This window comes from Pan paniscus, chromosome 9 (genome assembly GCF_029289425.2).
Source record: "Pan paniscus chromosome 9, NHGRI_mPanPan1-v2.0_pri, whole genome shotgun sequence".
Lineage (NCBI taxonomy): Eukaryota > Metazoa > Chordata > Mammalia > Primates > Hominidae > Pan > Pan paniscus.
The window spans coordinates 16502359-16527041 of NC_073258.2; the positions used below are offsets into that span (position 1 = coordinate 16502359).

Sequence of the window (24683 nt, forward strand, 5' to 3'; positions counted from 1 at the left end):
CTTTCCCAGGCCTGTTTTCTAAGCTGTGTTGGGGTAAGTCTAGAGTAGCCTTTACTCTAGGGCTAATGTAGTTTTGCTACTAAATTGTAGCCTTTCTAGGGTTTCAGTTGAACATATAGTGTTCAGCAAGTTCTCTCTAACACGGATGGGTAGACATTTTATATCTCTAGCATTGTGTGACCTCTAGAATCTCTATTCAGCTCTTAGCTCCCCAGGGGCTGTTCTCTGCCAGGCCTTGTAAAGTGTCACCCTGCACATGTGAAGTTTAGTGTTTGGTCAAAGATTTAAGGGGACTTCTATGCATATTCTGAAGTTCCATCTCCGTGCAGCTTCCTCCTCTCTGGCATTCTAGCCCATAAATCCTATCTACTTTAATTGCCCCAAATTCTTACCTCTACCTCCTCAGCTCAGACAGTTTATCATGGTCAGTTCTACTCCACCTTCCTGCACCACAAACAAGAAAGTGTCTGTGGCAGAAAGCCTGGGCAAACACGGGCTCATCTCTTGTGTTTCCCTTCTGTCAGTGATCATAGTCCTTTGCGGTCTGTTTTCCAACATCTGAAAACTGGTGCTTAATATATTTTGCCCACTTATAGTTATTTATGTCCAGAGGGCTAATGCAGTGCCATTTACTTCATCAGAGTCAGAAGCAGAAGTCAAGTGAGCATATGCAGATCTGGGAGTTGTCTATAGACAGGACTATCTTATTCTCTTCTCTGCTTCACATTGCCTTAAAGATAAAATGTTTCTATTAAGACAGTCATATCCCATCATGATCTGCCTGGCTGACTGATCTCATCACTGATCATCCAGTCTTTATACACACACACTCACACACACACACACACGCACATACTACCATGACCTACTCGTAGTCTTACACATATCTCTAGCTTTTTCTTATGCCTCTGCTTTTGCATCTATTATTTTCTCTACAAAAATAACCTTCCCCCAACTCCCTACCTGCCTTCCTAACTGCTACTTATCCTTCAGAATTTAGCTTACCTGCCATCTCCTCCAGGACACCTCCTCTGGAACCATCTGGGTTAGGTGCCCCCTTATTTGTGCTCTGATATTCTGTGTTTGCCTTTATCAAAGTTGTATCACCCATGCTTTATTGTAATTGCCTGTTATGACCTATCTTCCATGCCCTTCACACCCCACCCTCCAGACAGAACATCTCTAAGACAGGGATCAAGTCTGAGTCATCTCAGTGTCTCTATGACCTGGCACAGGTTTTGAAACTTTTTGTATGAAGGGCCAAACAGTAAATATTTTAGAGATTGTAGGCCAGACATCTTCAGCTGTAACTACTCAACTCTGCCGTTGTAGCATGAAAGTGGCCATAAACAATAGATAATACATAAAATATAAGACTTTATTGAAATAGAAACAGGCAACTGTAGCTTACTGATCCTTGGACTAGCACATAGTATAATCCCAGTAAATATTCATTGAATGAATTAATAAAATATTATTATTGGAGGCCTCAGAAGAAATAGAAAATAATGTAATCAATTTTATAAGTGCAAGAGTTTTCCTGGGAACGGAAAAGTGGCACTTTCCTTGAGGCCCTAGGGAAGGAAAAAAAGACAGTGGAGTGAAGAAGGCAGGATAATAGAAAACTGGGGGATTTCTGGCCTAAATGACAGACTTCCCCATGCGTGGCTTTTGCCAGGAGGCCATTCTGGGATGGGCTCCTGAAAACCAGAATGGTCTGGTCAGAGTGAGTTCCCAAGGCAGCCAAGAACAGAGAATGCCAAAGGACAAGTACAAGCTGTGTCCTGGGCAGCACCCAGGCGCAAACCCGCAGAAGGCATGTTTTGCAGCCAAATTCAAAGTGTCAGAAACCAGGCAGGTTCTAGAACTGCGTCTAGCATGAAAATAACAAGGGCAAGAGGGATGTGAGATCCAAAACAACTTTTATGAATAGAACTGGCAGGTCCACAATACTTTTCTGTTGGTCACTGGCCACATTGTGCATGGATGAGTCTGTAGATGGGTTAACCTTGGCTTTTTCAGAAGAGTTAAGTGACCAGTTCATCTACTAAGAAATAAAAGGAGGAGGGGAGCCTAGAACTTAGAGGCTGGAGGAGCTCTGTCATATATAACTACTATAGCAGATTCCATAAGGGCCCAATCAGGGCTCAAAACAAAGATTTGCTGAAAAGTACTATGGGTGAGGCTGAGGTTAGACAACTGAAGGTTGCAGCAATCTAATCACTAAGGTTGTAGGACATTCTGTAGAGAAGCATTATGAATGAGTATCAAGGAAATGAATAGGTGGCTTGCTGCAGAATTGGGATTGGCAGGGGAATGCAGCCACTGGCCAGGAAATCCAGATAGTCACTGAATACCTGTTGTATTAGTCAGGGTTCTCCTAAGAAATAAAATCAATAGGGTATGTGGCGGGGCAGGGCAGTGGTGAAGAGATTTATAAGGATGTGGCTAACCTGAGTACAGAGGCTGAGAAGTCCCAAGACAATGCAGTTAGCAAGCTGGAGTCCTAGGGGAACCAATGGTATAGTTCCAGTCTCAGTGTGAAGGCCTGGGAACCAGGATTGTTGATGGTTCAGTTCCAGTCCTAAGGCCAGTAGGCTGAAGACCCAGGAAAAGCCAGTGTTTTAGTTTAAGTCCAAAGGCAGGGGGAAAAAAGCAAGGTTCCAGCTTAAAGGCAGTTAGGCAGAAGGCATTTCCTCTTCCTCCAGGGAGAGTCAGCCTTTTATGTTCTATTCAGGTCTTCAGCTGACTAGATAGGGCCCACCCACAATAGGGAGAGCAGTCTGTTTTACTCTACCAATTCAAATATTCATCCAGAACACCCTCATAGACATAACTACTTTGATCAAATGTCTGCCCTCCCCATAGCCCAGTCAGGTTGACATATAAAATTAACCATCACTCTGCCATGTGCGGAACACCTCAGAGAATCTATCTACCATGCACCCTGTCTCCTTCAACACTAGATAAAATGTCAGACAGAATTATTTGATTAGCACTGGTGTTTTAAGCATCATTGTGAACGCTGGCAATTTAGTACCAATGATGACAGCAGAAAGGATGTTAGGAAAGAGGTTACTACACATATACTCAAAATTATCTCCCTGGAGTAGCTTTTTAGACAAATGCACCTGGTTGGCCATCAGTATCTCAAACTTACATGTCTAATTAATTCTTCCTCCCAGCTTCCCCCCACCTCTGGGCCTCATCTAAGCTATTGGGAATAAATAAATAAACCCAGAGAGGCTACTTGAACTCTGCTGGAACCGGTGAGGGACATGCAAAATCAAAAAGCCATGTCCTTACCTGAAAGCCAAAAAGGATAGTGATAGTCTGCCGCTTCCCCCTAGGTCTGAGTTCCCAGTGTTTCACCAAAGACTCCAGAGGCTCTGAGTTTTCCTTTAAGGCCACAAGCTTTAACCTCGTCTCCTTTTTCCCAGCCCTCCTGATACCTGAGTCTTTTCTCTCTCTCCTCCTCTATTTACTAGAGGATGTGGGGCCCAGGTGTAAAGTTTCTCGTGTCCCAGCTAACTGAGATCTGCTTAACCACCTCATTCTGCAGGCCCCAGATCAGAGTCCCATTTAGATGATTCCTTGACTCCTTTTTTCAGATTCAGATCCTTGCATGTGACATTCCTGTCATCTCCACACCCCTCCCCAATCACCCAATCAGATTCTCTTTGGTTACCATGCCTTACAGAAATGTGTCTGCATTTTCCCTGCTCTATTTAGATTTAATTTTACTAGCTAATATTTATTGACCCTATTTTATGCGCCAGCCACTAGTCACTATTTCATGGACTTCAGCCTTGGAACAACACTAGGAGGCTGATCATATTACTATCCCTATTTTACAGATGAAGAAACTGAGATTGAGAGTGACTAACTGATGTGTTTAATGTAGAAAGTTTCAGAACCAAGACTAGAATACACATAGATCTGACCTCCGAAAAAAAAAAAAACCCCAGTTTTAACTACTTTACCAAAATGCCTCCCAAGGACTGTTCAGTCTTCTGTCTTATTGTCTCACACTCCTGGCCCCTTGTCCCCATTCCCCCTACCACTGCCCTAAGTCAGACACTGCATGATTCATGAAGGGAATGTCAAAGGGCCTTCTATTTGGTCTCCTCACCTTCAGACCCTCTCCCTTCCTATCCCTGGGTATGTCCTACCAAAGGTATGGTACCATGCAGCAGAGAAGAGCTGGTCTTTGGCTCTTTGACTCAACTTTGAATCCCAGTGTCATAACTCGCCTGCCTCTGCATTTTTGGGTTAACTGAATGAGAATAGCATCTGTATTAACAGTTTTCTTTTTGAGCATTTAATGAGATAACATAGGTCGAGACCTTGGCATTGTGCCTGACACATAGTAAAGTCTCGTGTATTAGTCCATTTTCACATGATATAAAGAACTACCTGAGACTCTAATTTAAAAAGAGGTATAATTGACTCACAGTTCCGCATGGCTGGGGAGGCCTCAGGAAACTTACAGTCATGGCAGAAGGTGAAAGACAAGCAAGCACCTTCTTCACAAGGTGGCAGGAGAGAGCAAGAGTAAAGGGGAAACTGCCACACACTTTTAAGCTATCATATATAATGAGAACTCACTATCATGAGAACAGCATAAGGGATATCACCCCCATGATCCAATCACCTCTCACCAGGTCCCTCCCTCGACATGTGGGAATTACAACTTGAGATGAGATTTGGGTGGAGACACAGAGCCAAACCATATCATTCTGTCCCTGGACCCTCCCAAATCTCATGTCTTTCTCACATTTCAAAACACAATCATGCCTTCCCAACAGTCCCCCAAAGTCTCAACTCATTCCAGCACTAACTCAAAAGTCCAAGTCCAAAGTCTCATCTGAGACAAGGGAAGTCCCTTCTGCCTATAAGCCTGTAAAATCAAGAGCAAATTAGTTACTTCCAAGGTAAAATGAGGATACAGGAATTGGGTAGATGCTCCCATTCCAAATGGGAGAAATTGGCCAAAACAAAGGGGCTATAGGCCCCATGCAAATCCAAAACCCAAGGCAGTCATTAAATCGTAAAACTCCAAAATAATCTCCTTTGACTCTGTGTCTCATATCCAGGCCACGTCGATGTAAGAGGTGGGCTCCCGAGGCCTTGGGCAGCTCCACCCCTGAGGCTCTGCAGGGTACAGCCCCCGTGGATGCTTTCACAAACTGGTGTTGACTGCCCATAGCTTTTCCAGGTACACAGTGCAAGCTGTCAGTGAATCTACCATTCAGGGGTCTGAAGGATGATGACCCTCTTCTCATACCTCCACTAGACAGTGTCCCAGTGGGGACTCTGTGTGGTGAGTCTTCAGCCCCACATTTCCCCTCTGCATGGCCCTAGTAGAGGTTCTCCATGAGGGCTCTGCCCCTGCAGCAGGCTTCTGCCTGGACATCCAGGCATTTCCATACATCCTCTGAAATCTAGGCAGAGGTCCCCAAACCTCAATTCTTGCCATCTGTGTACCCACAGACCCCCAACACCACATAGAAGCAGCCAAGGCTTGGGGCTTGCACCCTCTAAAGCAATGGCTCGAGCTGTACCTTGGCACCTTTTAGCCATGGCTGGAGCTTGAGCAGCTGGGACAGAAGGCACCATGTCCCAAGGCTGCACAGACCAGCAGGGCCCTGGGCCTGGCCCAGGAAACCATTTTCCCTCCTTGGTCTCCCAGCCTGTGATAGCAGGGGCTGCTGTGAAGATCTCTGAAATGCCCTTGGAGACATTTTCCCCATTGTCTTGACTATTAACATTTGGCTTTTTACTTATGCAAATTTCTCTTGAATTTCTCCACAGAAAATGTTTTTTTTTTTCCTACCACATAGGCTGCAAATTTTCCAAACTTTTATGCTCTGCTTCCCTTTTAAACATAAGTTCCAATTTCAGACCATCTCTTTGTGAATGCATATGACTATATGCTTTTAGAATCAACCAGGTCAAATCTTAAATGCTTTGCTACTTAGAAATTTCTGCTGCTAGATACCATAAATCCTCTCTTTCAAGTTGAAAGTTCCACAGATCTCTAGAGCAGAAGAAAAATGCTGCCAGTCCCTTTGCTAAAGTGTAGCAAGTGTAACGTTTACTCCAGTTCCCAAGAAGTTTCTTACTTTTATCTGAGACCACTTCAACCTGGACTTCATTGTCCATATCACTATCAGGATTTTGGTCAAATTCATTCAACAAGTCTCTAGGAAGTTCCAAACTATCCCACATCTTCCTGTCTTCTTGTGAGCCCTCCAAACTGCTCCAACCTCTGCCTGTTACCTGCTTCCAAAGTTGCTTCCACATTTTCAGGTATCTTTATAGCAGTGCCCCACTTTGGGTACCAATTTTCTATATTAGTCCATTTTCACACTGCTATAAAGAACTACCTGCGACTCAGTAATTTATAAATAAAAGAAGTTTAATTGACTAACAGTTTGACATGGCTGGGGAGGCCTCAGGAAACTTACAATCATGGCAGAAGGTGAAGGAGAAGTAGGTGCCTTCTTCACAAGGCAGCAGGAGACAGCAAGAATGAAGGGGGTACTGCCACACACTTTCAAACCATCAGATCTCATGCGAACTCACTCACTGTCATGAGAACAGCATAAGGGAAACTGCTTTCATGACCCAGTCACCTCCCACCAAATCTCTCCTGCGACATGTGGGAATTACAACTCGAGATGAAATTCAGGTCAGTAGTCAATAGTCAAATAGTCAATCGTCAGATAGTCAATCCTCACTATAACCTTATCCTCATGTTACATATGAAGAAACTGAGGCCCAGAGAGCTTAAGGAATCAGCCCAAGCTCACAGAGCAAGGAAGGAGCAAAACTGAGGTTCAAGCCCAGGTCTGCCTGACTCCAGAACACATGTTCATCTCCCTACATCCCACTGTGAGGTCATGATACAGAAGAGATGATTGGATGGACTCTGGAAACAAAGAAATTAGATGAAGAAGAATTTCAGGGCTAGGTTGTGGTGGGTGCTGAGTGCCCTTGGTGGTAAATGGCATTGGAAAAGGGGGAAACATGATCAAAAGGTCCTCCTGCGAAGAATGACATAACAATAGTTAACATGTATTAAGCTGATATGGTTTGGCTCTGTGTTGTGTTTGTTCTCAAACCTCCTTATACCAGTTATTCTGACATTGTGCTTACATAATTTAGTTAAATCTTTTGAAATTCATGAGATATGAGTGAGAAAAGGAAGGCATTTTTTATGGCTGCTCTGAAAGGACTCAACAGAGGCAAGTTGTCAAAACTATTGTCAAATAGTTTAACTTAAATCAGATAAGTGTACCTTCAATCAGAAATATAAATCATGCCAATAATTTATCACCCCTGATTTCCAGTTTAGGCTTCTTGAAAATGAATCTGTACTTAAAGATACTTGCAGAACCATCTGAGTGTAGAACTCCTGAGTTTTACAACTTTTCCCAATCTTTTACAGATATCTTGCTCTCACCTAATTATATATTATTTTCAGCAACTTGCCTCTGTTGAGTCCTTTCAGAGCAGTCATAAAAAATGCCTTCCTTTTCTCACTCATATCTCATCAATTTCAAAAGATTTAACTAAATTATGTAAGCACAATGTCAGAATAACTGGCATAAGGAGGTTTGAGAACAAACACAACACAGAGCCAAACCATATCAGCTTAATACATGTTAACTATTGTTATGTCATTCTTCGCAGGAGGACCTTTTGATCATGTTTCCCCCTTTTCCAATGCCATTTACCACCATCGGCACTCAGCACCCACCACAACCTAGCCCTGAAATTCTTTTTCATCTAATTTCTTTGTTTCTAGAGTCCATCCAATCGTCTCTTCTGTATCATGACCTCACAGTGGGATGTAGGGAGATGAACGTGTGTTCTGGAGTCAGGCAGACCTGGGCTTGAACCTCAGTTTTGCTCCTTCCTTGCTCTGTGAGCTTGGGCTGATTCCTTAAGCTCTCTGGGCCTCAGTTTCTTCATATGCAACATGAGGATAAGGTTATGGTAAGGATTACACATAGGAGATCATCATCCTAACACCTATTAGGTGTTTGAGCCTAGCATCTGTATTGTTCATTGAATCCCTGCTCCGACTAGCCTGCCAGTCCTGCGCCCGGCAAACTATCCTCTTTTCTATCTATTTCTTTACATCTCTAGGCGCCCTCCTTCCAACTGGAAAGTTCCCTTGCTCCACCACCTTCTTTTGGATTGGTGCTTCATATCTGTAATAATACTGAGAGCTTTGTTTTGTACAATTCTTTACAGCTTTCACAATTCTTTCCAAAACTATCTCAATTAATTTGTACAACTCTGGGAGATTCTCCAGCTTGGTAATTATTTTTTCTATTTCTTAAAGGGAAACCGAGGCTCTGAGAGATTGAATGACTGGTTTGTGGTTATAAATGGGGCCTGGAGCCAGAGTCTTCTGGCTCCTGGTCACCATGCCTTTCTTCCCTGCACCATTTTGCACCTGAGTGACTGCTGCTCACCTGACATCAATACCCTTTGTAATGTTGCAAATTGTTTTTCCATAGGTGCCTGTCTTGTCCCCCGAGGGCAGCGACATAGTCTTATTCCTTCCCCCTGGCCAAGTGCCTTACAAATATCTGTTATTTGGTTGATGTCATTAAATGTGTTAAAAATTTGAATTAGGCCGGGCGCAGTGGCTCACGCCTGTAATCCCAACACTTTGGGAGGCCAAGGCGGGCAAATCACAATGTCAGGAGTTTGAGACTAGCCTGACCAACATGGTGAAACCCCGTCTCTACTAACAATACAAAAAATTAGCTGGGCGTGGTGGCAGATGCCTGTAATCCCAGCTACTAGGGAGGCTGAGGCAAGAGAATCGCTTGAACCTGGGAGACAGAGGTTGCAGTGAGCTGAGATTGCACCACTACACTCTAGCCCAGGCAACAGTACGAGACTCCGTCTCAAAAAAAAAAAAAAAATTGAATTAATATGTTATGTTGCAAGGCCATTGTAGGAAACTAACAGCTGTATTGGCTAGGAGGTTGAACTTGTGTAATTAAATTTTATTTAAGAGAGAGAACCATAAAGATAGGTCCCACGCTTGAGGTGCCTGTTTCTCTGCACTCGTGCCTTTGGACTTTGATTCCTTGGATCTGGGGAATTTGGAGTTAGCTGCTCCATCCTCTGTGCTCTGCATTCTTGTGCTATAAATAACCCTGACCACAGTGTATTGTAATTAATCCGCTTATCCATCTGTTTCCCCTGCCCCCAGACTGTGAGTCCCTTCAGGGCAACACCATATCCAGTCCTCCTCAGTGTCCAGGGCCCGCCACTGTGCTTGGCACATAATGGAAGTTACAAGAATAAGCCAGAAAACTCCATCTGGGTCCCTCCCCTAATCCCCTAGGATTGTACATGTTCCCATTATCTTATCATACATATTTCTTATCTCTTATACTGAATTAAAGGCAAGTTTCATGTTTTACTCAGTTTTGTAGCCTCCCTACCAACCATGAAAGGAAGAAACTATAATTATTGACTGTCTATTGTGTGCCAGTAGTGATTTCAATATATTATCTCACTTTTAAATAATTTAATTTAATTCTCATAATAGGTTGATAAGGTAGGCATTATCATCCCTGAATTACAAACGAGGGAACTGAGACTCAGGGAAATAAAGTAATGGAATTTAACCAAGTTTACAAAGCCAGTAAGTGGTAATGCTAGGATTTCAGTCCCTGTCTGCTGGCTCTAAGACCAATGCCTTTCTTTTTTGTTGTTGCTTTTTGTTTTTTAACAGCACATAGGATACTGCCTTAGCCTAGCAGGTGTCAGGAACTCTGCTGAACTAAGACTTGAATTTAATCACGGTGAATCAAATCTGTGCAAGCCTGTTCCCAACTATGTCAAGTGCATATACTGCTGCCCTCCCATTTGATTGTTTGGATGAAATGCTTCTGGAACATATACTGAGCACTAACAACCCACTAGGCACAGCACTAGGTGTTGGGCTGAAGTCAGGCTCCCTCAAGAAACGTTCAGCCTAGTGAGATAACAGACCGTAAGAGTGATAATAAATGTGATTTGTGCTATGGCAAGACAGAAGACAAAAGTTTAGGTTGGCTTGTGGTGGTCTTGAGTAACTTCTGAGTATTTTATAAAGGAGGAATGGGAGTTGGCTAAGCCAAACAAGAGGAGAGTACAGAGCAAAGAGCATATGGTAATTCTGCACTAAGGTACAGAATTGCAGGCAGGACACGCCTAGAACAAGGAGTATTTTGGTGGAGAAGGGCAGGGAGAGCAAGAGATTCTGAAGCTGCTTCACTCTGTGTCCACATCACAAACCTAAGGCCATTACTGGTTACAGCCATTGCCCCTACACAAGTGTACTTTGGCTTTGATGACAGCTAGGACTCTCTTCACCCAGGAAATGAGTTAGAGAAACGGCTGGCAGCATCTCTATCTGTCTACTCTAGGGATATGAGAGATGAAGGATAAACATGGGGTCTGCATTTTCCCGATGTGTAGGAAATAATGAACAAGCAATTGGGCAAACCCACATGGTGATGTCCTCTGCCTGGGGTGGGCCGTGGCTGCCCTCAGCAGGCCAGGAAGGTGCAGCCTGGCTTTACACCTATGTTCTTGATGTGGCCCTGGAGCAGAGGGCCATGGGGAAGCGATGTGAGCTGTAAACAGAACCAGGCCATGTTCAGAACCACTTTCTTTCTTTCTTTCTTTCTTTCTTTTTTTCATTTTTCAAGAGTGTTTATTAAAATAGGCAGTAATGGGGTGAAGAGTTCTGCCCACTCTGGGCCACAGGGTGGGAAACTGAAAATGTTAGTTGGGTTCACCCAGTTCAAGTTTTCCTCTTTGCTACGCCTGAAAATGTTATTTAACTTGAGACTTTGTTTAACCAACCAAAGAATGGCTGAGAATTGAGCCAACCGTGTGATGAACTAATTATATGTAACTTAGTCAATAATAAATGTATATGCATCTGTATTCATCACATGTAAAAAACAAATCCAGTAGGGTGCTGATACTATCAGTTCCTTCTTCCTCCAGGACTTAAATAAAATCCTCAAGTCAAGTTCTGTCTTGCTCCAGCCCAGATCTTACTCTGTTTTCCCATGCTGTTGTGTTGTGCATTAATTCCCTCCCACATCCCACTGCAGCCACCATCCCATGTGATCTTCACCAAACCACTGTGGACTGGTCACTTCCACATATTCAAACTGTCTATCACATCCTTTAAATATAGCTAACCTGCCTGCCCCTTGTACTGAAAGGTACATAGAAGTCAGCTGAAATCAACCATGTTTACTTCTAAGGCTGGTCCCCACACATTTCTTTTATCTTTTGCTCCTTGCTTACCTCTCCAGCTCTCCACTCCAACTGTGCTCTCTCCAATGCATTCTTCACACTGCTGTCTGGATGATTTATCTAAAATTCAAATGCAATTATATCACTCCTCTGCCAGAACCCTTCAGTGGTTCTCAGATCCTTTCAAGTGACATCCAAACTCCTGAAGCATTTAGAGCAAGGCCGTTCATGAGCCAGCTTCTTCCTACCTCCCTGGCATCATCTCCTAACTTTCCCCTTGACAGTTTGTGACACAGCAATGCTGAATTAGTTACAACTCTCCAAACACACAATGTTATTTAATGTTTCTGAGTCTGGTCTATGGCTATACCACCCTGAATGCACCCAATCTTGTCTGATCTTGGAAGCTAAGCAGGGTTGAGCCTGGTTAGCACTTGGATGGGAGTCTGCCAGAACAGTCCTTTCTACTCTATTTTGCCTTACAAGTATGATCAGCCTTTAACATTCTCTCAACTATCCCCTTCTCTGAGACCTTCCTAGACAGAACGCATCTCTGGGCTGCCTCTGCGTCTTGTTCAACATCTGCTGCTGACCTGTCTGTACATTCTCAAGACCTATTTGCTTATAGGAACTCAGTCTTATCACTGAATGGCACAGGGCCTAAGACAGAATAGGTGCTTAGTCAGTGCTCTTTGAATCTATGTCCAATTACGCATCCTCCCCATCATTTAAGGGACTCGTGTTTCAGCCACAGCTATGCTGATAACTGCCTCCTGATTGGCTTTCCCAGGTCGGGCCAATCACTGGTCTGCGATCATCGGAGGATCCCACTCCAAGAATTATGTACTCTGGGAATATGGAGGATATGCCAGCGAAGGCGTCAAACAAGTTGCAGAATTGGGCTCACCCGTGAAAATGGAGGAAGAAATTCGACAACAGGTAAGAGAAAAAAATCACAGAATGACCAAATAACAGAAATGCAGTCAAAGCACTCCTTAGATATCTTTCCCAGGGGCTTGAAATTTGCAGTACAATGTGCTGGAAGAAAATCTATTTGCTGAGTTTGGGGGTTTTATGTTAAGTAGAGGACAGAGAGAGGCACAAATATCCATTTTGTTGTCTCAGATTGTCCCTGACTGCATTCGTGTTTTCTTCAGCCTGTGCTAAATGCTGCTGCTGTGGCCATATTGTTGGGATGCCTTGTCTCTAGTCTCCTGAGAGTCAAAGCCGTGAATTAAGGTTTTCTTACTGTGATCTTTGAAAGGGTCAGAGGAGTAATAGTCAAGCTGTCCAGCCAAATCCCCAAAATAAATGTTTGAGTATTGGCACGTGCTTTCTGCAACTATGTCTTGAGGTACTTGATAAATTAGTCGTTCGTTCATCATAATCATTATGAACTGAGGCATCTTCTGTGTCCTATGTTGTGTGGGCCCAGGAGCAGTCCCATTATCTAGGCCTTCACTGATACCTCTGTGAGATAAGGGAGAAAAAGTCCATAATTCTTGTCAATTCATTTGGCTGACAGTGCCATCGTCCTTCATCAAAAGCCTAATCAGGTTGACACCAGAGAGAGGCTAATGAGAGAACCTTGGAAGAAGAGCCACGTGGCTCAGTGGTGGTTTGCTGCAAGACGTGGCAGTGCAGCTTTAGCCATCACTACCCACAAAAGCCTTTCCAGCCTGAGAGAGCACATGGCAGCATGTCCCACTGCCCACCAAGTGCTCTGGAGGAAGTAAGGAAAGAGCAAAGCGTGCTTGGGATGTGATCATTTTACAACACAGGTCACTGAGAGGCTGTTGCCCTCCCTGTGCTCCTGTCCCACATCTCCTGAAACAATGCAGGAGGCTAAGAAAACACTAGGGACCCCATCTCACAGTCTGCATGTGCCCAGAGGCCTGAGCAGCACAGCAGGGCAAGCACAGCTGAGGCCCGCAGTGTTCCCTACCATCTGGACTCCAAGCTGCCCACAAACCCTAAATTGGAGGCAACAAAGGTCACTCTGACTCCTGCTATAAATCCCCTGAGGAATCAGTTTGGACTAGAGTTGAAAAATGCCCCAGAATGAGCTTATGTTTCTTATTAATTTGATTTGAAGTCTTTCCTCCTTTCTTGGAAAAAAAGATGTTTGACCAGATGTTTTAAGAGTGCATGCTATTCATCCAAGATGAGCTATCTAATTATGCTCTGTTTCTCTGACTCTGGCTGCCATGCCTCATAATTGGCATCACTCCTTCAGACTATGGCAAAGTCATGTAGGGCTCCATATTGGTGCTAGTCTGTCTGGCCTATCATGGGGGAACCATTGTTTGGGATCCTGGAGGGTCACATTCCCAGTTCTCAAGTATGGAATTATGCCTCCCTGATTTGTCAAGCTCCATGGTATGGAATCTTGAAAACCTTTTGTTACAAATAGTAGTTGAAATACTAAAGTTTGCCAGTTAATTACATCAGGGTTAAGGGCATCTTCATAATAATGTCAGTCTCACTTGTTGGCTTTCTTGAGAGGTTTCTGGAAAAGAAAGAATCCCGCAGGAATCATACATAACTGGAACTATATTGTGCTGGTGAACATTATCTGACATGTCATAGCAATAAAAAGATTGAAAACTCATGGATGGGACCCCCCACCACCACCACTGCCAGCCTCAGAATGTCCCTCTTAGGAAAAAGTTCTTTGGTATGTTCCTAATCAGCATGGCTGTGATTGGCTTGTATTACCACACAGGCAATGTCTGTCTGCCTATCCCAGCTGGCTAGTGTTTCAGACATACAGTCGTAATAATAAGTTTAATTATGGGTACCGCACATGGGAATGAACATATCTCAGTGCCTGTCGCCACCTTTCAGGCCCCCTGGGTGCTGGATATCTACTTTTTGCCCCCCTCACGTCTAGGCTGAGGATGCTATTATTATCCCAGTTTTACAGATAAGGAAACCAAGGCATGGTCAACAGCAGAGAATACCAGGACTTAAACCTAAGTCTGTCTGGCTCCAAAGCCCAGACAGTGCTAGACGTATAATCTGCTCCGTGTAAACCTGAGGCCACTTGTTCAAAACTTGTTGAGAATCTCAAGATGGCAATACCGTGAATTTCATAGCATGGGGTCCTGTGAGCCTGCATGGGTCTGCCCATGAAGCCAGGCCTACCTGTATAATTTCCCTGTCCCACACAGCTGCCCCACAGAGAAATTCCTCTCGCCAGCCTCTGAATCTGGCCTCTGCTAACAGTGCCTCAGGTTCCCCAGCTCCTGGGAAAGTCAGTTGGATAGGGTGATTTCAGGATTCCAAATAACTCATTTTTCTAAATATTGTTCCCCACAAGCACACAATTGATTTATTTTTTGTAAGTCAGGTAAGAAACAACATTAAAATAAGCAAGAATATGAATCCTCCTAGAATACAAAAGTGTCCTCTGAATAACCAGAAACTTGTTTGAAAACATCTGCAAACTAACACAGTGTTCTCAGGCTTTAATACTTTATATCCTACCAATCACTTTGTCAAAGAACCTGAGTCCAGCCATGATGAAAATAAAAAGCCCTCTTTTCTCAAGAAAGACATTTATATGCTTACCAGCATTCTCTTATTATAAACTTACGGCTCACTGCAAGTTTCAAGGGCATGAAGAATCACAATAGTTATTCTTGGAGGTAAATTTTATGCTAATGGCTTTCAAGCACAAATGAACAAAAATACTAATCCCATTAATAGTGGAAGTATTATTAATAATAATAACAGTATATTAATAATAATACTGTTGAGTATAAATTTTAATGTTACTATAACTGCAAAACACCAAGAAAATTAATGAAAAATTACAGCAGAATTATTGGCAGTAGTGACACTAGTGGCTGGGGCTGGGGAAGGCCACAATGCTCACCCTTTCGTGGAAGGACAAAGGCAAATGTGTCCTGGTGGCCAGGACACCTGGGGACTGGGAATTAGACATACTGAGCTATGGCTAGCCTGGCAGGTCACAAATGGGTAATCCAAGGCAGGCGGGGGCTGTAGGAAATGGTAGATCACACTTGTAGGTTGGTGTGGGAGTGGAAAGTGAGCTTATGAATACTCGTTATGAAAACACTTCATCCCACTAAGACCATTTCTACTTCAGTAAGCCCATATTTCTGGCATGTTTACTAAGTGTCTGGTTCTCTGCTGGATGCTGGCCCAAAGATGATGCCCCTTTCACTCGGTTATTCAGGCTAGAATCCTTGATCTCTCCACACCCAAACTTGTGCCTTCTCTTTTAAATTCATCTAGTTCAATCTGCCCTCATCACCACCTCCCTCCACTTATCTCTTGCCTAAATTGCTGCACTAGCCTCCTGATGCCCCTGCCTCTGATTCTCCTCCTGTTGCCCATGCTGCCCCAGGGCCATCTTTATAAAAAACAAATCAGATCATGCCACTCCCCCACTTAAAATGTTTAATAGCTTCTCCTTGACCCTAAGATAAAGTCCAAATTCCTTATCAAAGCCTGAATACCCTTTATGTCCTGCCCTTGTCTTACCTCTCCAATTTTATTTCTTGCTGCAACTCTAAGTTTTGGGCATATAGAACCTCTTTCAGGCTGTGCGAAAGGGCCATGCCCTTCTTGCCTCTGGACCTTCTCTCAGCCAGGACATCTTCCAGCAGCCTTCTAACTGGTGAACTCCTATTCATCCCTTAGGACTTAGCTTAGATGTTGCCTCTTCCAGGAGGCTTTCCCTGATTCTGTACTAAATTGATCTTGCCAGGTGCTCTCCCAGCACTTTGTCCTTCTCCTATTGTTAGCATCATCACACTTACATATTTCTTTGATGTCTCTCCCTCACTAAACAACAAGGTTTAAAGCTGCCCTTCCCCCTATTATATCCCCTGAGCTTGGCATAGTATTGGATGCTTCCTAAATGTTTCTTGAATATATAGTTTGTTCATTCAATAACTTTATAAATATTTATTGAACTTATTAGTTTATTCATTTGGTAATTTTACTGAACACCTACTATATGCTAGGCATTGGAGATGCAGCAGTAATCAAGAAAACTCCTTTCCTTCATGAGCCTACATCCTAACAGTGGAGAAAAGGAAAACATGTAAAATATATACATATATATATGTGTATATATATACATATATATGTGTATATATACATATATAGTATATATATACACATATATATGTATGTATATATATATACATACATATGTATGTATATATATACACATACATATGTATGTATATATATATACATACATATATATGTATATATATATACATATATATGTATGTGTATATATATACATACATATGTATGTGTGTATATATATATATATATATATTTAAGTGAAAAGAAACCAACAAGGGTGGTAGTGACATAAAGAGGATTAGGAGTAGGGAGGGGCCTGTTTTAGATAAACCAGTCAGGGAAAGTCTCCCTAACAAATGACCATGAAGCAGAAACCCAAAAGACAAGTGTAGGGGAAAATCATTTTAGATGCTAACAACAGCACATGCAAAGGGCCTGCGGGAGAACATAACTTATTGTGCTTAGAACTAAAAAAAGACTAGTGTGACACAAGGATAGTGAGGGGATTGTGGCACAAAAGGAGGCTGGAGAGTTGAATGCAGGACCACTTTGTCTCTACTCAGACAACATTAACAGACACAGTGGGAGAGGCACATACATGACTATTTCCATATAGGGTACTTATTCCTTAGGGGAATCTGTGCATCCATTGGGGAAATGTGGACACCCATTTGGGCAGGGCCTTGTTGGGTTTCCTCTCTGCTGGAGTCTCCTTTTCCAATCCACGTCTGCTTCTTTCCACTATTCTAGTCCTTCATTAGGGCTACTTTTATCTCTTCAATAATTTTAAATATGTCTAATTGTCTCTTTCAGATTATTCTATTTTCTCATAATCTTAGAGGCTACTTTTCATTGAACTTGCTCTCTCAGTGACATTAGTTTCTTCTTTGGTTTTAAATTATTTGATCATCTTCAGTGGTATTTGTTTTGTTTTTTTGAGATGGAATTTCACTCTTGTCACCCTGGCTGGAGTGCAGTGGTGCAATCTTAGCTCACTGCAACCTCCGCCTCCTGGGTTCAAGCGATTCTCCTGCCTCAGCCTCCTGAGTAGCTGGGATTACAGGCGCCCGCCATCATGCCCAGCTAATTTTTGTATTTTTAGTAGAGACGGGGTTTTACCATGTTGGTCAGGCTGGTCTCGAAATCCTGACCTCAGGTGATCCACCCACCTTGGCCTCCCAAAGTGCTGGGATTACAGGCGTGAGCCACCACACTTGGCCTCAGTAGTTTTTTTTCTTTTTCTTTTTTTTCCTGTTGGAGGAAAAAAGGTTCAAGTGATGGTGTCTTTACAGTGACTTTGTATTTTCTTCTCCTGGTCCCACCCAAGTTTTTATGTCCTTTCTCAGATTGGAATTGCCCACTGCACAGCTAGTATACATCTGAACCCTGCATTAACACATGAGAGCAATTGGGAGTTCCATTTCTTGGAGGTGTCTCGGGCAGAAACAACCTTCCTTGCCATGTTCCCGAATGCTTGATGGAGGGTTTTCTCATGCCCTATTCACAAACAGGGCAGCCCTTTAAAACATCCACTGTATGCAGGCGTGCCCCCCCCCCCCGCCATGCCCCACTTCTCACTGGCTCAAGATTTCCCCTTCTCTCCATGCATGGGCTTCTAAACCCCCGCCTCCAGCTCCTGGGGCCTGTATCCCAGTCCAGGGCCCCAACAGCTCACCACGCACTAGCTCCTGCTTACTGTTCTGAGTTAGACTTTCCTCCCTATTTCTGGCATCTGAGCAGTTTTTCTAAACTTGTTTACATATTTTTGTAATGTGTTTTGTTATATTTGTCCAGCATTTCTATCTGTTTGTAGAAGGAGAGAGAACTTTTTGTGTCAGTTCAGTTTTCCACATTTTCAGGTATCCAACTAATATCTGTAGCACCTAACAAATATCTGAATTGATGATAAGCAAGCCATGAATGGTTCTTGGATAAAACTCTGAGCTTTGAAGAGTCACCCATTTATTAAAAATCCATTGGAAAAATCATTCCAACTTTTATATTTCTCTGGATTCAAGGCTTTCCTGACCATAAGAGGTCAGATAATGGTGGACCCTAATACAGGCATTGATTGTTTCACCTTCAGGAGACCTTGTTTTGGAGGATGACTTGAACCAGCCCACAGGATTATCACACCGCCTGTGGCATGAGAAGCAATAGACAAGCAGATGTTCTTTTTCTTTAAAGTTGAAACAGTTTATATGGCTCCAGGAACTGGAAGAAAAGGTTTGAGAATTTTCTTTTCTCATCTCCTTTAAATCATTGGAGATGACATTTGTCTACTAAACTATTGTTTTTTTCTGATTTTTGATTTTCTAAATTTTTAATCACTTTTCTTTAATTAAAGCCATGGCCTGACTTCAAGTGTTTTCTATGATTCATGACATGCTGCCTCATCCGGTTTGGAAAAACCACACACAAACACACACACACCCCACCAGCTTTTATTTATAATAATAAAGCTCCAGTGATCTTCCATGCTTATGAGAAGTAGTGATGTATAATGTCTAAAAGCATTGCCTCTGAATCAAGATTTCCTGAGTTCAAATCCTGGCTCCATCCCCTGCCAACTATGTGACTTTGGGCAAGTTACTTAACCCCTCTGTGTCTCAGTTCCCTCTTCTATGAGATGAAAATGGCAATTGTGCCAACCTCATAGAGTCATTCTGAGGACTAAGTGAGCTGATAAGTGTAAAGTGCTTGGAGCAGAGCCTGCCCTTAGAAAGAGATTGCTGGATGTTAGCTATCATTACCATGTTTTCATTCTTCAGCCTCTGTTTCCTTATCAGTAAAATGAGGGGTTGTCCTAAGACCCCCTGCAGGACTAGAAAATTTAATGTTCAAGTTCGTGTCATTTCTCAGTGTGAAAAGGTCCAGAGGATGAGGCCACAACTCCTTTACCATCTACTTCTACTACTTCAGCATCCCCAGGCACTGCCCCAGCCTGCCCCTCCTATCCCCACTTGACAGTGTCATCTCCCAATTTGCCCTAACATTTTTTCCCAAAGTTGACCATAAGCAATTAAGGGTATAAATTGAGCCTTCAAATATAGAAAGAGCTACAGTAAAACTCCATGCCCATTCCCAACTCACTGCTTTGCACATGCTCCCTCCCTTCCTTGGAACAGCCTCATCAGGATGCTCGCTGGAGCTAGTTCAATGCCACCTCCAGAACAGCCCTAGAGGCAGCCATGGAGCACATCTTCCTAAATGTAGCAGGACACAAGCCAAGGGGCAGAAATGTGGCTCCCAACCTAAGGAGAGAGGTGGTTTAGTGAAGTCTAGTTTGATTGTAACAGGAACCCACTGAAACTAACTTAAGAACAAAGGAAACTTTATTGTAGAAAGAAAGTAGGACACATGAGAACACAAGTTTGTGCAGAGTACAAAAACCCTCACGAGAGCTGGAATTGGAAGGCATCAGGCTGAGACGACCACTAACTCTCTCTCCCTCCTCCACACTGCCCCCAGTGTCAGGTGGTCTTTTCCACGCCCTTCCATGCGAATCTCTCCCCGACTATTTCTCAACAGAGCTGCTGCCTCTGCTTACTTGGGTTGCACATGGCCCCAAATGGTAGCCATAGGATCTTCCTCCTTGGCTTCTCACAGCTAGCTAAGCAGTTTTGGTGACTCTTAGTTGAAGCACCAGAAAAACAGGTTGATCACTGGATAGCCTGGGCAATGGTGCCCCCTGCATCAGATATCTACCCTTACTCCAATCCAGTGGCCACCTCTATGTAAAGAACCATCCGGCCTGTTATTGTATCCAGTAGCTGTGGGCAGGGCAGTTTATACTAAAAAGGGAACTGAAGGCCTGGGTGTGGTGGCTCATGCCTGTAATCCCAGTATTTTTGGGAGGCTGAGGTGGGCAGATCACTTGAGCTCAGGAGTTCAAGACCAGCCTGGGCAACACAGTGAGCCCTTATCTCTACAAGAAATACCAAAAATTAGCCAGGCATGAAGGTGCACATCTGTAGTCCCAGCAGTTGGGGGACTGGGGTGGAAGGATCACTTGGCCCAGGAGGCAGAGGCTTTAGTGAGCCATGATCACACCACTGCACTCCAGCCTGGGCGACAGAGTCAGACCCTGTTTCCAAAAAAAAAAAAAAAAAAGGGCAGGGGAAACTGAAGGTAGAAGATAAATTTATATTTCAGGGCAGCAGTGGATGGGCAAGAATTAGACTGAGTTGCAGGGCCCTAGCCAAAGGACAGGAGCTCAGGGCAGGATTTCAGTCCTATAGAAGAGAGGGGCACTGAAGAGAGAAGAAGTTCAGGAGCACTAAAGAAAGAAGAGGGAAGATCAGCAGAAACCCAGAGTTCAGAGCTGCACCAATTGGGTGACAAAATGCTGGGTCTAGAGTTTGGTTTAGCAATTGAGGTGGGATCAAGGGACATTACTAGGCCTAAACACAAGGATATGCAAAGGCAGAGGTCAGAGAAAGAGTTTGGGGCCCCAAAGCACTGTTAAGGCCACTTATTTACCCTTGCCACCTGCTGCCTTGCATTGTTACTTAAGAACCATGAAAACAGTAGAGAACCTGTACTTCTTAAGTCTCTGACCTTGAGTAGGTCACCTAAGCTCACTGAGCCTTAGATTTTACATTTGAAAAACAATAACAAGAATATGAATTACCTCTGTTGGTTATGAAATAATACATGTACAAAGCATGGCTTGGAGTATGAGCTCATTATTACTCTTATTATTGCAACAAAAAAATTAAATTGGAAGGACTTAGAACCCTTTTTTCCTTCCATCTTCTAAAAGGGTATTTCAGTTTTATTGGGTGGGAATACAATGGAAAGAAGACATAAATTGGGCTAGGTAGAATCTACTAGAGAATGAAGACAAGGAAAAGGGAGAAAGAAAGATCCAAAGAAGACTTTTAGACCAGGCGTGGTGGCTCACACCTGTAATCCCGGCACTTTGGGAGGCCAAGGCAGGCAGATCACTTGAGTTCAGGAGTTCGAGACCAATCTGGCCAACATGGTGAAACCCTGTCTCTACTAAAAATACAAAAATTAGCCAGGCGTAGTGGCGGGCACCTGTAATCCCAGCTACTCAGGAGGCTGAGGCAGGAGAATCACTTGAACCTGGGAGGCAGAGGTTGCAGTGAGCTGAGATTGTGCCACTGCACTCTAGCCTGGGTGACCGAGTGAGTGAGACTCCATCTCTAATAATAATAATAATAATAATAATAAATAAAAAGTAAAAACCCAAAGAAGACTTTGAGTAAATTTGATTTCTAAAAGAGGAAACTTCAAAAGAGAACTTTTAGCAGTATACTTTGCAGAATATTGTGTGATGTCATTTTCCCTTTGCTGCCTTCTCAAGAAAACTTCAGCAAAGACCTCTAATACTTTTTCAAGGCTTCTGGGAGTCAGATTGGGTCTGTTTTTTTAGGTGTGTCACCCTGCTGCAAATGGCCCCCAAGGGTGCCCAACCTTATTTGGGTTACATTGATGACACACACCTCCTTTGTTCCCCCTACCTCATTCAAGGCTTAATTCCATGTAGTATGGGTAAGTGGGCACTTGTGGTTGGTAGAAATGAAATGACACTCAGAGTGGTGATAGGGTAAGGAGTCAAATAAAGATTCTGTCACAGATACTCGATACAGAAATTAAGACATTGTTTGAAAGGTATGATTTGAGTCATATGAAACCTCTTGTTTGCTTTCAGTTGAGTCTTCAAACAAATCCAGATCACAGTAGGACAAGCTGCCAGAGTGATTTCGTGATGCCTGTTCTTTAATAAAACTGGCACAGGCTGCCTTTGCTGGAAGGGTATAGAGCTGGCCTCTTAGCATTACTTCTTAACCTCTACAGTTTTATAAGACAGCATCATGATCCCTGGGAATTTTTCTGAGAATCTCTGTATGAGAGAAATGTGGGACAGTCTTATTCAAGACTTACAGAATATTTGACTCACTAAAATATCTATTTTTACAGTAACTGAGCCAAAATATTGCAAATAGAAGGAAATTTAAGTGAGAGATCATTAATATATTACCTTAAGATTTAGAAGACAATTTAGCAATATCTATCAAAATTATACATTTTCTTTTTTCTATTGTAGTAAAAGAAAACACATAATATTTACCATCTGAACCATTTTTAAGTGCACAGTTCAGGAGTGTTAGGTATATTCACATTGTTGTGTGTATATTTTCCTTATACATCAACATCATAAAATAATTCTATATCTAGGAATATGTCTTTCTGAAATAGTCTTGTGCAAAAGTATATGACGAAGAATATTCATTACGGTATTTTATTTTTAAGAGATGGAACAAGCAAACTTTCATCAATAGGGGACATATTAGAAACTCTGGATGCATTTAACGGGTCAAATACCATGCAGCTATTAAAAAGAATAAGGCAGATTTGTGTGTACTGATACAGAATGCTCCCTGGTGTATATAGTTAGATGGGAAAAAAACAGAACAGTGTGTATAGCTTGATTCCATATATGAAAAATGGCAGGTTAGAGTGAAATGATTATATTCATGTATAGGATTATATATGTATAGAATATCTCTATGAACATACACCAGAAACTCCTTGCCTCTAGAGCACACAGAGAGTAAGGGGCAGAACTGAAAGGTTCATTCACATTTTGCCATACAGCCTCTTGTATTGCTTGAATTTTACCATGAACACAAATTACTATACCTTTTTTTTTTTTTTTTTTTTTTTGAGACAGAGTCTCTGTCTGTTGCCCAGGCTGGAGTGCAGTGGCACCGTGTTGGCTCACTGCAACCTCCGTCTCTCAGGTTCAAGTAATTCTCCTGCCTCAGCTTCCCGAGTAGCTGGGATTACAGGTGCCCACCACCATGCCCGGTTAATTTTTACATTTTTAGTAGAGACGGGGTTTCACCATGTTGGCCAGGCTGGTCTCGAACTCCTGACCTCAGGTGATCCACCTGCCTTGGCCTCCCAAAGTTCTGGGATTACAAGCATGAGCCACCACACCTGGCCTACTGTACCTTTTTAAAAGAATAATATTTAAATGAACAAAGAAAACTTGGATAAGAAACCAAATATTCCCCCCCAAAAAAATACTCCATAACTTAATCTGTAAATTTAAAGTGTTCCCTCAAAAATACCAGATAATTTTTTAAAAATTATACAGACTGACGCTATAGAAATAGAAAACTAAACAGTCAACGATAGCCAGAAAATGTTTGAAAAAGCATATAATGAAGGGGAGACTGGCTAAACCAGATATAAAAACGTTATAAAACAACATTAACTAAAACTGTGTGAAGCTAGAGAGTGAATACACAGATCAATAGAATCTAATAGAAAGTCCAGAAATAGACACAAATTCTTTGTAAGTTAAGTATATGAAAAAAGTATAATTTCATATCAGTTGGAAAAACACTAGATCCTTCAGTAAGTGGTAATGGCACAACTGGAAGCCATCTGGAAAAAATATTTTTCTTCATACCTTAATCCTGGAACCAATACAAGCTCCAAATATATCAAAAATTTAAATATTTTTAAATGAAAACATAAAAACGTTAGAAGAAAACATGAAAGAACCTTTTTTTTTTTTTTTTTTTTTTTTTTTTTGAGACGGAGTCTTGCTCTATTGCCCAGGCTGGAGTGCAGTGGTGCGATCTTGGCTCACTGCAGCCTCCATTTCCCGGGTTCAAGCAATTCTCCTGTCTCAGCCTCCTGAGTAGCCGGGACTATAGGCACCTGCCACCATGCCTGGCTAATTTTTGTATTTTTTTTTAGTAGAGACAGGGTTTCACCTTGTTGGTCAAGCTGGTCTCAAACTCCTGACCTCAGGTGATCCACCTGCCTTGGCCTCCCAAAGTGCTGGGATTACAGGCGTGAGTCACTGTGCCTGGCTGGAACCATTTTTATAACCTAGAACAAAGCTTCTTCCAAGCACATCACAAAACCCGGAGATCACAAAAGGTTAATGAAGTAAACTAAAAACATTTCTATTTTTGAGACGGAGTCTCACTCTATTGCCCAGGCTAGAGTGCAGTGGCGCAAACTTGGCTCACTGCAACCTCTGCCTCCAAGTTTCAAGTGATTCTCCTGCTTCAGCCTCCCAAGTAGCTTGGATTACAGGCACCCACCACCAGCCTGGCTAATTTTTATAGTTTTAGTAGAGATGGGCTTTCACCACATTGGCCAGGCTGGTCTCGAACTCCTGAACTCAACTGATCTGCCTGCCTTGGCCTCCCAAAGTGCTGGTATTATAGGCATGAGCCACCACGGCTGGCCCAAAACATTTTTTAAATAGTGGAAAATACTAAGACTTTTTTTTTTTTTTTTTGAGACGGAGTCTCGCTAAACAAAGG

The 24683-nt window shown here is 42.7% G+C and overlaps 1 protein-coding gene across 1 annotated transcript in view; it reads left to right on the forward strand.

Moving 5' to 3' along the window:
- The window catches only part of SPON1 (spondin 1), a 305161-nt gene that overhangs the window by 160882 nt on the left and 119596 nt on the right, over positions 1–24683 (forward strand). The window contains exon 6 of the mRNA XM_034932200.3: positions 12083–12231. Within this exon, the coding sequence (XP_034788091.3) occupies positions 12083–12231 (149 nt within the window). The remainder of the gene's footprint in view (positions 1–12082; positions 12232–24683) is intronic.